Here is a 14,224-nt window from a genome sequence, read left to right on the forward strand (position 1 = left end):
GGGACTAATCACACTCATGCATGAAAATACTTATTGCCACATTCACAGAATTAAAGAAAAAGAAGAGCAGTAAAAGAGTGAGCTGGAGTCAGTGGATGTAACTTAGACCTGTGGAGGTTTTCCATGTGGCCACAACGCAAACCAGAGAGGACCAGGTGAAGGGGAATCAGGGAATGCATCTGTATTAGTGTTTTAATTGTTTTAATTTGATCCAGGGGTGCACTTTGGAAAAGAATCCTCTGATCATTGTCACAGACTGCGTTTTGATTTGACTTGTGAAATGAGCTTGGATCAAAGAAGCTGAATTGCTTTTGGGTGAAACTAAACTGGAAGCTGTAGTCTAACTGGTGTGGTGCTGTGGGGTCAGGGTAGAGCTGTCCCAAAATGAAACTCCAGAAATGCACACAGTGGCAGTTTTGGGTCTACCTGACTTACTTCCCAGCTCTGGTTCTGCCACATTGCCCTGCTTGCTGATGTGGACGTGGTGGAGCAAATCAGATGAAGGCAGGTACAGTGAGAGTTCAGAGACTGTCATTGCTGGAAAAAGGCTGTTGCCATTCTAAAAAACACCATAACAAAACAGTGACAGGTTGACGACCCTGTTTGAAAGGTGTGTGCAAGGAGTTGTTAGAAAGATGAGAGTACGGGAGGTGGAAGATGGGTGTGTCACAGAAGGGAATCTCTTTTGGCGAGGATTTCCCTCAGTGGAGCTTAGAAGCCATAAGGCAACACAATGAGCTAATACAAGCTGAAAGGGAATAAACCTATTTTTAAATACAACTTTTAGAACAGAATTATTTGAATTTTCCTTGAATGTGTACAATATGAACAAGGGTAGAAAATGAAGAAGCAGTAAAAGTCTTCAAGAGGAAAAAAGCAACAAAGCTGTGTGCTGTAGAATGTTGTTTATGAAGCAGCTGCAGTTCAGAGAAAGCACTGATGCTTTGGAGTACTCGCTCAGCACAGTCTGACAGTGACTGTATCTGGCCACGCTATCTGCTTTTCCCTTGAGATAATTCTCTCCCAAGGTTACCACTAGAAAATGTTCTTTATACTTTCTAGGTACTTTCTTTTTAGAAACATGGAAATAGAACAATGTTGGTTTTTACCAGTGAAATATAAAAGGCTTTTTGCCTGTTAGGGCTCTGTCAGTACCTGGCTGTCAATTACATGGCTTCAGGCTTTGTCTTTCCTTCCTCTCCAAGGAAGGGTGTCCCTCAAGTTACAGCACAGGTTATTTTTTTTTAACCTGTATTTCCACAAAGCTCCATGCAGGACATGGTTCCCAGTGCAAGGAAGTGGAAGCATTAAGAGGGAAAGCTGTAACTAATTTCTACACGATATGAGAGTTCTAATTGCTAGAACTTGATGCCTTTTTGTTAGAGATATATAATAACTGTCTAACAGTCCTAATAACAGAAATTTTGTGAGGTGAGAGGAACTTTGGTATGTGGTGGTGCTAAAAGGGTTTCATTTCCCTATGAAAGAAGCATATTGCTCATTTGGAGAAGCTGGTTCACTGTATAGTCAATCACCCCCAGTTGTGGAACCTCTTCAGGGCAGCAAGTCTCTGATGATAATAGTGTCAGCTGGTAGGTTTCAGATTTGGTTTAATTTGTTTGTTGGAAGCTGAACTTCCTTTAAACCATCCTAAAAGAAATGTGATGCAACTGCAATGTGGTGGTCACAGTAGACCAGTGTGATGGGTTAACCAAGGCTGGCTGCCAGGTGCCCACCAAGCCGCTTTCTCTCTACATTGTCAGCAGGAGAGGAGAGAAAATAAGATTGAAAAAGCTCCTTAGTTGAGATACGGATGTGGAGATCACTCACCAGTTACATCATGTGCAAAACAAACTTGACTTGGGGAAGATTAATTTATTGCCAATTAAAAATGGAGTAGGATAGTAAGAAATAAAAACAAAGCTGAAACCACCTTCCCTCTTTTTTCCAGGCTCAACTTCACTCCTTCATTCCCAAGTCTTCTCTCTCCTCCCTGCCCCGAATGGCACAGGGGAGTGGGGAGTGGAGGTTGCAGTCGGTTCCTAACGCTTTGTATCTGCCCATCCTTTGTCATGCTTTTCCCATGCTCCAGTGTGGGCTTCCTCCCGTGGGATACAGTCTTTCACAAACTTATTTAGGTTGGATCTGAGGAAGAATTTCTTTGCTGAAAGGGTTCTGAGGCATTGGAAGGGGTTGCCCAGGGCAGTGGTGGAGTCCCCGTCCCTGGAGGGATTGAAGAGTCGTGTAGACATAGTGCTGAGGGACATGGGTTAGTCAGGGACTTGTCAGTGTTGGGATCATGGTTGGACTCGATGATCTTACAGGGCTTTTCCAAATCTGGGCAATTTTGGGATTTTCCCACAGGCTGCAGTTCTTCAAGAATTGCTTCAGCATGGATCCCTTTCCGTGGGGTGCAGTCCTTCAGGAACAGACTCCTCCAGTGTGGGTCCTCCATGGGACACAGGTCCTGCCAGAAAACCTGCTCCCACATGGGCTCCTCTCCATGGGCTGCAGCTCCTGCCAGGAGCCTGCTACTGTGAGGGGTCTCCACAGGCTGCAGCTTCCTTCAGAGCACATCTACCTGCTCCAATGCAGGGTCCTCCACGGGCTGCAGGGTGGACATCTGCTCTGGCATGGACCTCCATGGGCTGCAGGGGGACAACCTGCTTCACCATGGTCTTCTCCATGGGCTGCAGGGGAACCTCTGCTCTGGCTCCTGGAGCACCTCCTCCCCCTCCTTCTTCCCTGACCTTGGTGTTTGTTTGGTTGTTTCTCTCCCATTTTCTCACCCCTGTCTCACACAGCTGCTGCGCGGTGGTTTTTACCTTTCCTTAAACGTGTTATCGCAGAGCTGATGGGCTCAGCTTTGGCCAATGGTGGGTCTGTTTTGGAGGCAGCTCTGTCCAACATGGGCACAGCTCCTGGTCTCACCATGGTCACCCCTGCAGCCCCTCTGCTACCAAAACCTTGCCACCTAAATCCAATACAGCCACCTACTATGGGGACAGGTTTGGGGCTAGTTGGATTTGCTAAGTTAAATAAGAATGTTCTGTACTCATACCCTTAGGGATTTGTTACTCCATCAAGAAAAGGCAACCTTTAAAGTGATTTAAAAACCTTGACCTGTAGGATTGGCTTCCAGAAGAGAGGACCTGGGTTTTTCCCATCATGAAATAAATAAAAGAGCACAAACCCTTACCAACAAACTTCTACTCTGTGACTGTATTGTCAGCCCCTGGGTACTTTCAGCCATAAAAGAAACAGACTTGGATATCTGGTTTCTTGAATGAAAAGCTTTGTGTCTTGCTTTGTGAGTAGCAAGGTAACTGCTTTACCTTCTGTCCACAGGTTGTAACGTGGTGCTGGTTCTGCTCTACCACTGAAAAATTCTCCTGAAGTCTCATGACACGAGTATTAAGATGAAATGTAGTTCTGAGTCAATGTAGCATTGTGTTGAAAAGACATTATTACACAAGATTTTTTTTTAAAAAGAGTTTCAAAGGCCAAAATGAATTTCTAAAAGGAGTGGTTTGTAAAATGTAGGAGTTAATCCAGCTGATGTCCAATTAATACTAGTAAATCCAGCAGTTCAAAAATCTGTTTAAGTTTGTGGTAGTTCCAACAATGTCAGTTTCACTGTCTTCCTAATACCAGTTGTAATTCTCTGTACCGTGGGTTCAGCTGCGTGCCAAGTCGAATATCTCTTATTCCAACGTGGTGTTTAAGAACCAGCCATTTTAAGTATCGCTCTATTGCTGAGATTACAGCAGTGAACCAGTTTTAGCTTCGTGGTTTGCATATATGAACTGTTGTTCTCTTTGAAATGGATTGTACCATAAGAAGGAAATGGCTGAAATAAAAATAGACTATCTCTTGTTTTCACAAATGGTTTTAATTATCTTGTGCAGCTCTCTGCAGTGCCTTTTCTTGCCAGGCTTTTTGGAATCAAGCAAAAGGCATACAATGTTCATGTACGCTTTTGTCCTCTTTTTTTTTTCCATCTTTGAGCTTTTCTTAAAAGTTAGTAAAAAACTAACATCCTTTTAGTTAGGAAGGAAATTAATTGACGAGTTATCTGAGTTGGTGACAAAGCCTGTTTTGTCCCTTTTGTCCTGCACGCTGCAGTTTTAGTCTAAGAACATCTTGTAGTTGGGGAATTACTGCTGTACTACTGAAAGGGGAAAAATTGACAAATGACATGATTTTTTTTTTTCTTTGAATTTTGTATATTGCAGTACTATTTCTTTACATGTCTTTTTTTTCCGTTCTTCAGTATCAAATAAGTATGTAGAGAAAAGCCATATGAAATATTTCTGCTGAGGTGCAGGTTTCTGTTCTGCTGAGGTGCAGGTTACACAAGCAGGCTTCTTGGTGTATATAAATGCTAATGAATGAATTCTCATAAATGGAAGTCTTTGGTTTGGGAGGCCCGAAGATACAGTTTAATTTGGATTGTAAGCAGTGTTGTTGGAAGCATTTTGCTCTGCAGGTTGAAGTTGATGGACCAGTTTTTCTAATCTGAGCAGTTTGTGTAAGGAACACTGGTGATCCCTGGTATTGAGATAAAAGTTACAGTGTGAATATCACTAGGTGTCTAGCCACAACATTTCCAGGGCTATTCTGGCTTTACTTGGGCAATCTCTTTGTTTTAATAGTCAGGTTAGATGTTTTTCAGCTTTTCTGATTAGAAACTTTGGATTCAGAAGTTTTTCCTGTGTTTGGTTCTCTTTTGAAGTGGGAGATATTTAGGAAAAACAAGGAATCGGTGCTGAAGATAAGTGTTGCATAAATAATAGTCTGAGTGTTTTTAGGGAAGGTGTTTAAGACTATTAATCTGTAGTTCCTTAGTCTTTCCTAATACAATTTCAGATCTGTTTGTGACACAGAAGAGCCACCTTTTGATGCTATTGTAGGATATCGATATGGTGTCAGACTGATTCACGTTGAGGCTGAGGTCGCAGGAAATTTGCAGGACGAAACTCAGTGTGAGACTCTACAGGAAGGGAATGTGATATTTAAAGTCTCAGATGAGTTTTACCCACTCACACTCATCCTCTCATATGTTTCATTCACTCTTTCTCTCACATTTGTGTACTCACAAGCACCAGGATGTTGTTCTGTGTTCAGGTGGTATAACCAGAGTCTCTTATGTGCAACGTGGAGGATGGAGCTAGTGGCACCTGACAGCTGCTTATTGTGCTTCCAGTTCCTTCTGGTGCCCCCAAACTACTTTATAGATGGATATTTTATATCCTTTGGGAGTCAAGAGTTGTTTTACACTCGTCCTCTGCTTTAGAATCTGGCTTCATAGAATCATAGAATGGTTTGGGTTGGAAGGGACCTTAAAGCTCATCCAGTCCCAACCCCCCTGCCATCAGCAGGGACACCTTCCACTAGACCAGGTTGCTCAAAGCCTCATCCAGCCTGGCCTTCAACACTTCCAGGGAGGAGCAGCCACAGCTTCTCTGGGCAACCTGTTCCAGTGTCTGACCACCCTCACAGTGAAGAACTTCTTCCTAATATCTCATCTAAACCTCCCCTCTTTCAGCTTAAACCCATTTCCCCTTGTTTTGTCATTAACTGCCCTTATGAAAAGTCCTTCCCCAGCTTTCTTGTAGCCCCTTCAGGTACTGGAAGGTGCTATAAGATCTCCCTGGAGATCTTACTTAAGCTGTAAATCATAAGAGATGGCAAGCACTGGCTGGTTTTTCTGATGTGGAATGTCCATATGTTTAGAGCTACAGTGTGTTTTCCTGTTGGGCTGAGAGGAAGGGGAGTGACATACGTGATGTGCCGTAACCCTGCTGGCACTCTCCTCTCTTCAAACCACGTGCTCTTTTGCTGGCCAGTCATCTGTGCTGTAGTCATCAGAACGAAGACATCCTGGTCATGACACAAATGCTCCTCAGTTTTATTGCTGCAAGAAGTGTCCTTTGTTATCAGTAAAAGCCATTCTTTTAACCTTTGTTTTGCTGGTTTTTCTGATTTATACACACATGTTTCCATTCCTTGTTCATACCGGTCCTAACATCTACATTACAGTTCTCTAGGAGGCGTGTAGCAGAAAAACATCCAATGGAAAGATTCAGGGTGGTAGTTATCTAGAATAGATTCAGATAATTTCACTCATAAAATATAATTAGACCTGCTGATTTAAAGGAAATGTGACTTTTGCCTCTGCTATACCCCTGTACTTTGAAAGGGTGTAGAAATGGTAGTTTATAAGGAGACATAATGAGAAAGTGGTTCCTGTGTTGAGCCAAAAGTACAATGGATCGTATATATTGTATATCTGAATTAGGGAAAAATGTAGAGTTCACTTTTTGAGACAGCATAATGGATGGAGTTTCTACTTCAGTGTCAGGGATTTCTCATTGGCATGTTCATAGTAGGGAAGGGACAGAAGTTGGCAGCTCTTATGTTTCATGGTTTATATATCGTGCTTTTCCCTCGTTGCAGCCTCTGAAGGTCATGTCACTTGGGCTGCTTCCCAAACTGATTAAATGTATAAATATATTTTTAGCGAGTACATTGAATTGGCTCAAGTGTCTTTGAGTCTGTATCTCACTCATTCTTATCAGAACCTGTGTGTTCGCTTTGGAAGCAGTTGGAGTGAGTGTGTACACAGCAGAAGAAAGGGAGGTGTACCTGTGGTGACATCTCAGTACGGGCTCTGATCTGGTGAGTGCAGTGATAGCAGCGGGGATGTGACAGCAGCAGCTCAGTACTTCAACCTAGAGACTCTTTTTGGACCCAGTATGCACAGTATTAAAAGTTTGTTCAAAAAACCCAATTTAGATGTCTGGGTTTAAATTTCAGCAGATGTATGATGGCAGAGACTGCTTTGGTTTGACTGCGTTTTCAGTCATATGATTTGATTTGACTGCATTTTCCAGGTGGTGCTGCTCACATGCAGTAATGGCCAGAGGAGCAAAGCTGCATTCTACTGTTAAAACTCTTTGTTTCCATTTCTTATATAAATATCCCTTCATGCAAACCTCATAATTGCTTCCCTTTCCAACATGTTCTCAACGCTCTTATAATCTGTGTCTATTCTTTTCTTCCTGGTTGATGACTCAACAGTTTTTTTTCTTTCTGTATGTCTCCTTACTTGTTTGGGCAAAACTGACCGTGTCCTTAAAACTTATTTTGGGGAAAAAAAACCTGATGAAAATGTAAAGCAATAAAACCAGCTTTGTCAAACCACTTTTTATGTGAAAGATGAAATTTGAACAGTTAAGGTAACTGCAAATTTGCTAAACAAGTAAGTTGCCAAACTTCCTGTCTCTGCCTGGGCTTACTGGGTAATTAGATGTAATGTTTAAGAGAAAAGAATTTTCCACAATAGGCATGCCTTCAGTTAAAAAGAGAATTTGGTGTTTTGGGGGATGGGGAGGAAGCATTTGTATTTAATTTCTTGCACACAAAAAAGTGCAGTGTTAATGTAAACAGATAACTTTGAACTTGCTCTGAAAGATCTAATCTCTTTTAATTGTTTGTAACTCGAATACCTCTTGATTAAAAAAAAAACAACTTGTCAAGGGGCCATGTTACATTTACATGCAGTCTTTTAAACAAAACTGTGTATTTTACACTTTTTCCACAAGTTGGTATTCCTGGGTTACACAGTCAGGTTTTCAAAACCATTGTTAAAATCATCAGGTATGCACAGTATTAAAACTTTGTTCAAAAAACCCAATTTAGATATCTGGATTTAAATTTCAACAGTTGTATGATGACAGAGACTGCTTTGATTTTACTGCATTTTCAGTAATATGATTTGATTTTACTGCATTTTCCAGGTAGTGCTAAAGAAATTTTTTCATTATGTGATTTTTTTTTTTTACTGCATTATTGAAACAGCAAATACACTTTGAATTGGTACACCTGTGAAGAGCAGTTTAGCCTGTTCTTAAAATTAATTACTAAATATAAGGCTTACAGCATCCAACAATGTGCAATTATTTCAGTATTTTTTAAATTATAAAGAGCATGTGCCAACATATTTTCAAAGCTATGCGTGTCTAATATACAGTCACGGGATTTCATTCTGACCTAGTTGTCTTCTATTCTTTCAGAGAAATATGAAACAAAATTGCTGTCTTCAGTAGGTCAGTTCTTTGACAGATGAATCTCATTGCTGAATAAAGCCACCAGAAGTTCAATTGGTGTGACACCCTAAAGGTCTCGTAAGCCTTTGATAGCATTTCTCTTTTATTTATACTCCCTGAGTCTGTGGGGTAAGCAGCTCCTTCCCGCCTCTTCCCTGAGATTGCTTTAACCAGGAATACTCAAAGCTGCTTTTCTCTCCACTCTTAGAATCCCAGACTGGTTTGGGCTGGAAGGGACCTTAAAGCTCATCCAGTTCCAACCCCCCTGCCAGCAGCAGGGACACCTTCCACTAGACCAGGTTGCTCAAAGCCTCATCCAGCCTGGCCTTCAACACTTCCAGGGAGGGGGCATCTACAACTTCTCTGGGCAACCTGTTCCAGTGTCTGACCACCCTCACAGTGAAGAACTTCTTCCTAATATCTAATCTAAACCTCCCCTCTTTCAGCTTAAACCCATTTCCCCTTGTTCTGTCATCAATTGCCCTTATGAAAAGTCCTTCCCCAGCTTTCTTGTAGCCCCTTCAGGTACTGGGAGGCCGCTATAAGATCTCCCCGGAGCCTTCTCTTCTCCAGGCTGAACAGCCCCAACTCTTTCAGCCTGTCTTCATAGGAGAGGTGCTCCAGCCCTCAGATCATCCTGGTGGCCTCCTCTGGACTTGTTCTAACTTCATGATTTGTTCAAAGAAAAAGAATTAAGAATCCTCCCTTACTGCCTTCCTTTTTCTGGAAGTGGTTGCAGCATCTGGGCTGCAATCCTCTAGGATTTCTTCTTTCTTCTACGCGACTCGCATAAAAAAAATAATCTGGTGGAGAAGTTTTCTGTCTTGGATTAAAATGCCACTGCAGACGGTGCAGTTTGGCCAGACAGCATCAGGCCAGGCTGCAGGGGAGGCTCTGAGAGAGCCACCGGTCAGAGGTGCAATTCAGCGAACGGAAACTCTAAAGGATGTGTGGACCGAGTTTCCTGCTGGGAGGTGGATTTATTTTAAGCAGTGTTTGCTCAGACCTGCCTGAGTACGAACAAAGGGATATGCAGTTATGGAGCTGAGCATAATTTATCTAATAATCTGCACATTATGGTCACATGTTATAAAAACAAACATGCCTACCTGGGAGTGGGTATGCAGCCACCAAAGAAATTCAGGCAAGCATTTGAATGGTTTATTTTTAGTGACAAGAAGATACTAATTTGGTATTTTTTTCTTGTATATCTTTTTATACAGCAAATTATTTTTCTTGTTAATTTCTAAGAAAATTACTCTTAACATGATTGTGCTCTAAGCATCTGTTATGCTGCCCTGCTCTCTCTGTTACAGATTTTAAACCTTTCAAGTAATGTTCCTAAATTTCAGATTCTGGCAGGTTTCTTGGAAGTGGGTAGCAGTATCTCAGGGAAAAAATGGCAATGAGTTTACTATAATTAAAATAAATAATAATAAAAAACCCCACCAAGAAAACAAAAACAGAACAAAAATCCCTAAATCTCTAAACATTTATGAAGATGAGTGTAATTTTCTACTGCAGAAAAAAAACTTGAGTATGTATTCTCAGTTGTTTGGAATGACAGTTTCAACTTGTGGAAGTACTTGTTGCATTACAGTTAATTTATAAAGCAGACATACCCAGTTGATAATGACTTCTCCAATTATATTTTTGTTCATAAAACGATTATTTATAACATAGTTTGCAAGGTGATTCTGCCCCTCTGCTCCGCTCTCCTGAGACCCCACCTGGCGTACTGCGTCCAGTTCTGGAGCCCCCATCACAAGAGAGGCCTGGAGCAGCTGGAACAAGTCCAGAGGAGGCCACGAGGATGATGCGAGGGCTGGAGCGCCTCTCCTATGTGGACAGGCTGAGAGAGTTGGGGCTGTTCAGCCTGGAGAAGAGAAGGCTCCGGGGAGATCTTATAGCGGCCTCCCAGTACCTGAAGGGGCTCCAGGAAGGCTGGGGAAGGACTTTTCATAAGGGCAATTGATGATAGAACAAGGGGAAATGGGTTTAAGCTGAAAGTGAGGAGGTTTAGATTAGATATGAGGAAGAAATTCTTTGGTGTGAGGGTGGTCAGACACTGGAACAGGTTGGCCAGAGAAGCTGTGGCTGCTCCTCCCTGGAAGTGTTCAAGGCCAGGCTGGATGAGGCTTTGAGCAACCTGGTCTAGTGGAAGGTGTCCCTGCTGCTGGCAGGGGGGGTGGAACTGGATGAGCTTTAAGGTCCCTTCCAACCCAAACCAGTCTGGGATTCTATGATTATCCTCCTTTCCATTGGCAAGGAGTCCAAAGGTCTAGTACAGTTCAAATGGTGGTTGGTGTTCACCCATGATGACCTGTTCACATCCAGTTGCTGACAGAACTCCTTATTGTAAGTAAAGACATCTGCTTCTCACAGAACCCTCAATATTGTCTCTATTGTGATAAAACTAAATGGCAATATTTTAGTACTGACTGAAGAGTGTGTGTTCTCTTATTCTGTGACTGCATTTATAAGTAGCCCCAGGCTGTATTTGACTTGAAATCTTATACAGTGTTGCCATTAAAATAGCTGCTAGTACCGAGTTTCTTACCAAACGTTTAGTTTGTGTGTGGATTTGTTATATAAACAAAGAGGAGTTAAAGGCTAAAAATTAAGTTTGAATGTAGAAATCAGCTGGATGTGTGTGACTTGTGGGTTTATTGTCTTTTGCACTCTCTTTGTGCTTCTTCAGACTGTAGTTCATTAATCATGGATTCTTATTTGACTAATTAACGTATTTAATCTTTATTTCCTAAGAAAATGAGGTGTATGCAACTCCATCTGCCAGTACTGTTCTACTCTCTTCTTCCCCCTTTCCTGTGTGTTCCACTACAAACTTTATTAATTGCTGGTCCAGTCTGGCTAAAAATTGGTGGAGATGGAGATATCAAAGTTGATTAAATTTCTATTAATGATGAAAAATCTGGATAGAGTGCATGGTAGGGAAGAGACATGTCTCTTCCCCACTTGCATGGTAGGGAAGAGACTTAAATTATTGCCCAGCTGGGAGAAAAGCTGCAGTGTGAGTTTTCCTTGCTGGATGTCTGGCTTGGAACCAATTATTCTGCTTGCCAAGTCCTTTTCAGCTGGCAGTTCTGGGGAGCAGAAGAGTCTGGAGTGAAGGTATTTGGAAATATAAGATTATGAAAATACAGGGCTGTCGAAGTGCAGGGCACAGGGAAGCTGTTGCTGCTCCTTCCTCTGGATCTCTGCTGCTTTTCCCTGGTTAACTGACAGAGCTTGCTTTAAGTGAAGAGCCTCTGGACTTCAGCAAGCGTGCGGTAAAATAAGACTCTTCAGTTTTCTTGTTCAAAAATAATTAGAAACTTTGTGGCAGCTGAGAGAACGAAACAATAAGTGATTTCTCTTTTTTAGAAGTGTTGGGAGGCAATAGATTCTTGAAATTTTACTTAAGCTGGTTGTTAGTGAAAACTGTCACTACGTACACACCTGTACATACACGTGTAACTCGAGTGTGTGCATGTGGTTAAGCTGCTGGAGTATTTTTCTGCATATTCTCAGTGAAAATGGTCAAATATTAATAAAATCATTTTAATGAGTGTATTTTGCAAGCTGAGAAATGGAAGTTAACTTTAATGTGTGCTTCTGAAGGGATCTTGTATGCTGCACAGACTTCCTGAATGACTTCGACTGAAAATTAATCACCTTCAGTAATTGCATTTGTGTTATGTGCGTTATTTCTGCAGGTGGAAAACAGCAGCTGTTGTGTAGATGTGAAACCCTTTAGGCTGTGCAGTGTGTCTGTGCTGGACTAGGTGCTGTTCAGCTGCTTTCTTAAAGCATGAAGGATATCTAGTGAGTTTGGTGGAACTAATCACAGGATCAGAATTAAGAACTGTCCTCTAAATCTTTTTAACTTAAGACTACTTTTGTAATACTTATATTAAAAGCTTTTTCACTCTAGCGGGATTTAGATTTGTGTGATTCACATCTGGAGTTTAGTAATTAAAAGTACTGCACTCAACTAATAACTATTTAATATATTAAACACTATTAAATATACTATTTAAGCAAGTCATCAGTAATTTTTTTGGTGGTGTCATCTTCTCCAGTAGTTAACACTAGCATCAGCCAGGTATAGGATGCAAGAACTTCCCATTGTACCACTTTGGGAATAGCTGTGGAATTATCAGTTTCGCAGTGATTATCACAATACACAGATTTTGCTTCAGATTGCAACTTGTTAAAAGAAAGTTGCAATATTCAGATCCGATCTCCTTTTACAGCTTCTGTTTTTCACAGCATGCTGAGGTAAGACGTGCGCTTGTTTGGGCTGCTTGTGCTGTTCTCAGTGGGTAAGTTCACACCTGCAGCCTTTCCTGCTCCAGATACAGACAGCAGCAGCTTAAGCTACCATGTTCCTTTCCTTGTTGGAAATAATGTGTGCAGAAAATGACCTGAGGTTGGGATTCAGTGGCTGACCAAAGTGCAGCGGTGGGCTGGGACCCCTTGGCCAGTGTAGCTGATCCTCGCGCAGACAGAGGTCAGAAGTGCTGGGGGGTGGATGGTTTTGCAGTAGGTTATGAGCACAGAAGACAGTGAGGACATGGCACAAAGGAGGGATGAGTGGCACAAGAGGGAGGCAGGAAGTAGTCTGGAAGTTGTATCCAGCAGGTAATTTGGAGTCTGCAATAACCCATTCCTTTTCCTGTGGGTATTCTGCTGAGAGGACTTAACTGATAGATCTCGTTTAGTTGGTAAGGGATGTTGAGCTAAATTAAAAATGAATAGGCAACAAGGATATCTGGGTAATTCTCAAGTGATGTGTATTTTTAATATAATAGCACACTATGTGTTTATTTTGAAGCTATATAACTCATATTGTCCTCCCTGCCCCCCAAAACCAAATACTGAATTGTATTAAGTTTAAAGAATAGTGGCAATAGCTACTTGCTTTGGTGCTGGGAGGATCGGCCCGGGTGTGTGACTGGGTGTGGTGAGAGGGAAGGTTGAGCTGTCAATGAAGGTTGTCTTCCCCTCCTTCAGAAGTGGTGTATTTCTTCTTTTAGTAAAGTGCTTTATAGAATTACAGCCCCTGTCTGTAGACTTGATCTGACCAAGTGAAAACAAAAGACAGATAGAAGGAGATTTCTTGAAATTTAAAATTCACTTTTTAATTTAATAATTAATATCCAGCCTTTTTCCTATGCTTGTGGATCACAGAATCACAGAATGTTAGGGATTGGAAGGGACCTCGAGATTGTGGTTTTCTTTTTCTTTCTTCTTTTATTTTTTTTTTTTAAAGTAATACTTGACATGGGAAGATAAACTTCTTACCCAGGACTTTCAACATCAAAATAGGCAGATATTTTCAGACTTAAGAGGTACAGCAAACTTTGCGATTAGATCATCACTCCCTCTCGGTTAATTGGCAGATTGAAGGGGTAAAATCAAAAGACCTCTCTTGCCTAGAACATGAATATTTGCAGACCATGTAATAGTAGAGACTAAGCCCTTTGTAAACTGTTTTCTGTACCTTAGGGAAATGGAAAGGAACTAGAAAGAAAACAAGTGTGATGGTTTTGTTTGCAGTATAATGTGTCTACGTGTCAAAAACAACAGGATTTAATTTTTGATGGAAATGTTTACCTTGTCTCTTTATCCAGATTCAAGATCCAGCCCGTATTATGGCTGGCAGTGGGTCCAGATCAGGACCATCCAGTGGGTTTTCCATGAAATCACAGCTTCAAATCACTGGTAAGCCTTTTGAAAGGGTATATCTTTTCTAGTTAGAAATATAAAAGTGTTTTTCCCACAATTAAACAGAAGTTACTAGCACATTGCACGTCAGGAACTTCCGAGTTATACAAAACCCAAGAGAAGATGCACAATGAAGTTCTTGGTGTTATGCCATCATTACTTGGCAGAAATACAGCTATTTTAGTCAAGATTTTATCTGAAATGCATTTTGAAATGATATGTTTTTGTGTGAAAAAGAAGGAATAATTCTTTTTGAATGCTGTTAACTGAATTGTACAGAACAGTCCTCTTTGCAATGTGGTAATGGAATATGGTTCTGCTTTCAGCTGGTGACACTTGACATAATACTGAATCTAACCCTTTCTCCTAACAATCTTCTTACA

The 14,224-nt window shown here is 41.3% G+C and overlaps 1 protein-coding gene across 1 annotated transcript in view; it reads left to right on the plus strand.

Annotated features, from left to right (window-relative positions):
- The first annotated feature begins 13,749 nt into the window (after positions 1-13,749).
- Positions 13,750-14,224, plus strand: part of LOC104531754 (E3 ubiquitin-protein ligase Itchy) — a 35,057-nt gene continuing 34,582 nt past the window's right edge. The window contains exon 1 of the mRNA XM_010176749.1: positions 13,750-13,838. Within this exon, the coding sequence (XP_010175051.1) occupies positions 13,769-13,838 (70 nt within the window). The 5' untranslated portion in view covers positions 13,750-13,768. The remainder of the gene's footprint in view (positions 13,839-14,224) is intronic.

The sequence above is a fragment of the Antrostomus carolinensis genome, unplaced genomic scaffold (assembly GCF_000700745.2).
Source record: "Antrostomus carolinensis isolate BGI_N321 unplaced genomic scaffold, ASM70074v2 scaffold16250, whole genome shotgun sequence".
Lineage (NCBI taxonomy): Eukaryota > Metazoa > Chordata > Aves > Caprimulgiformes > Caprimulgidae > Antrostomus > Antrostomus carolinensis.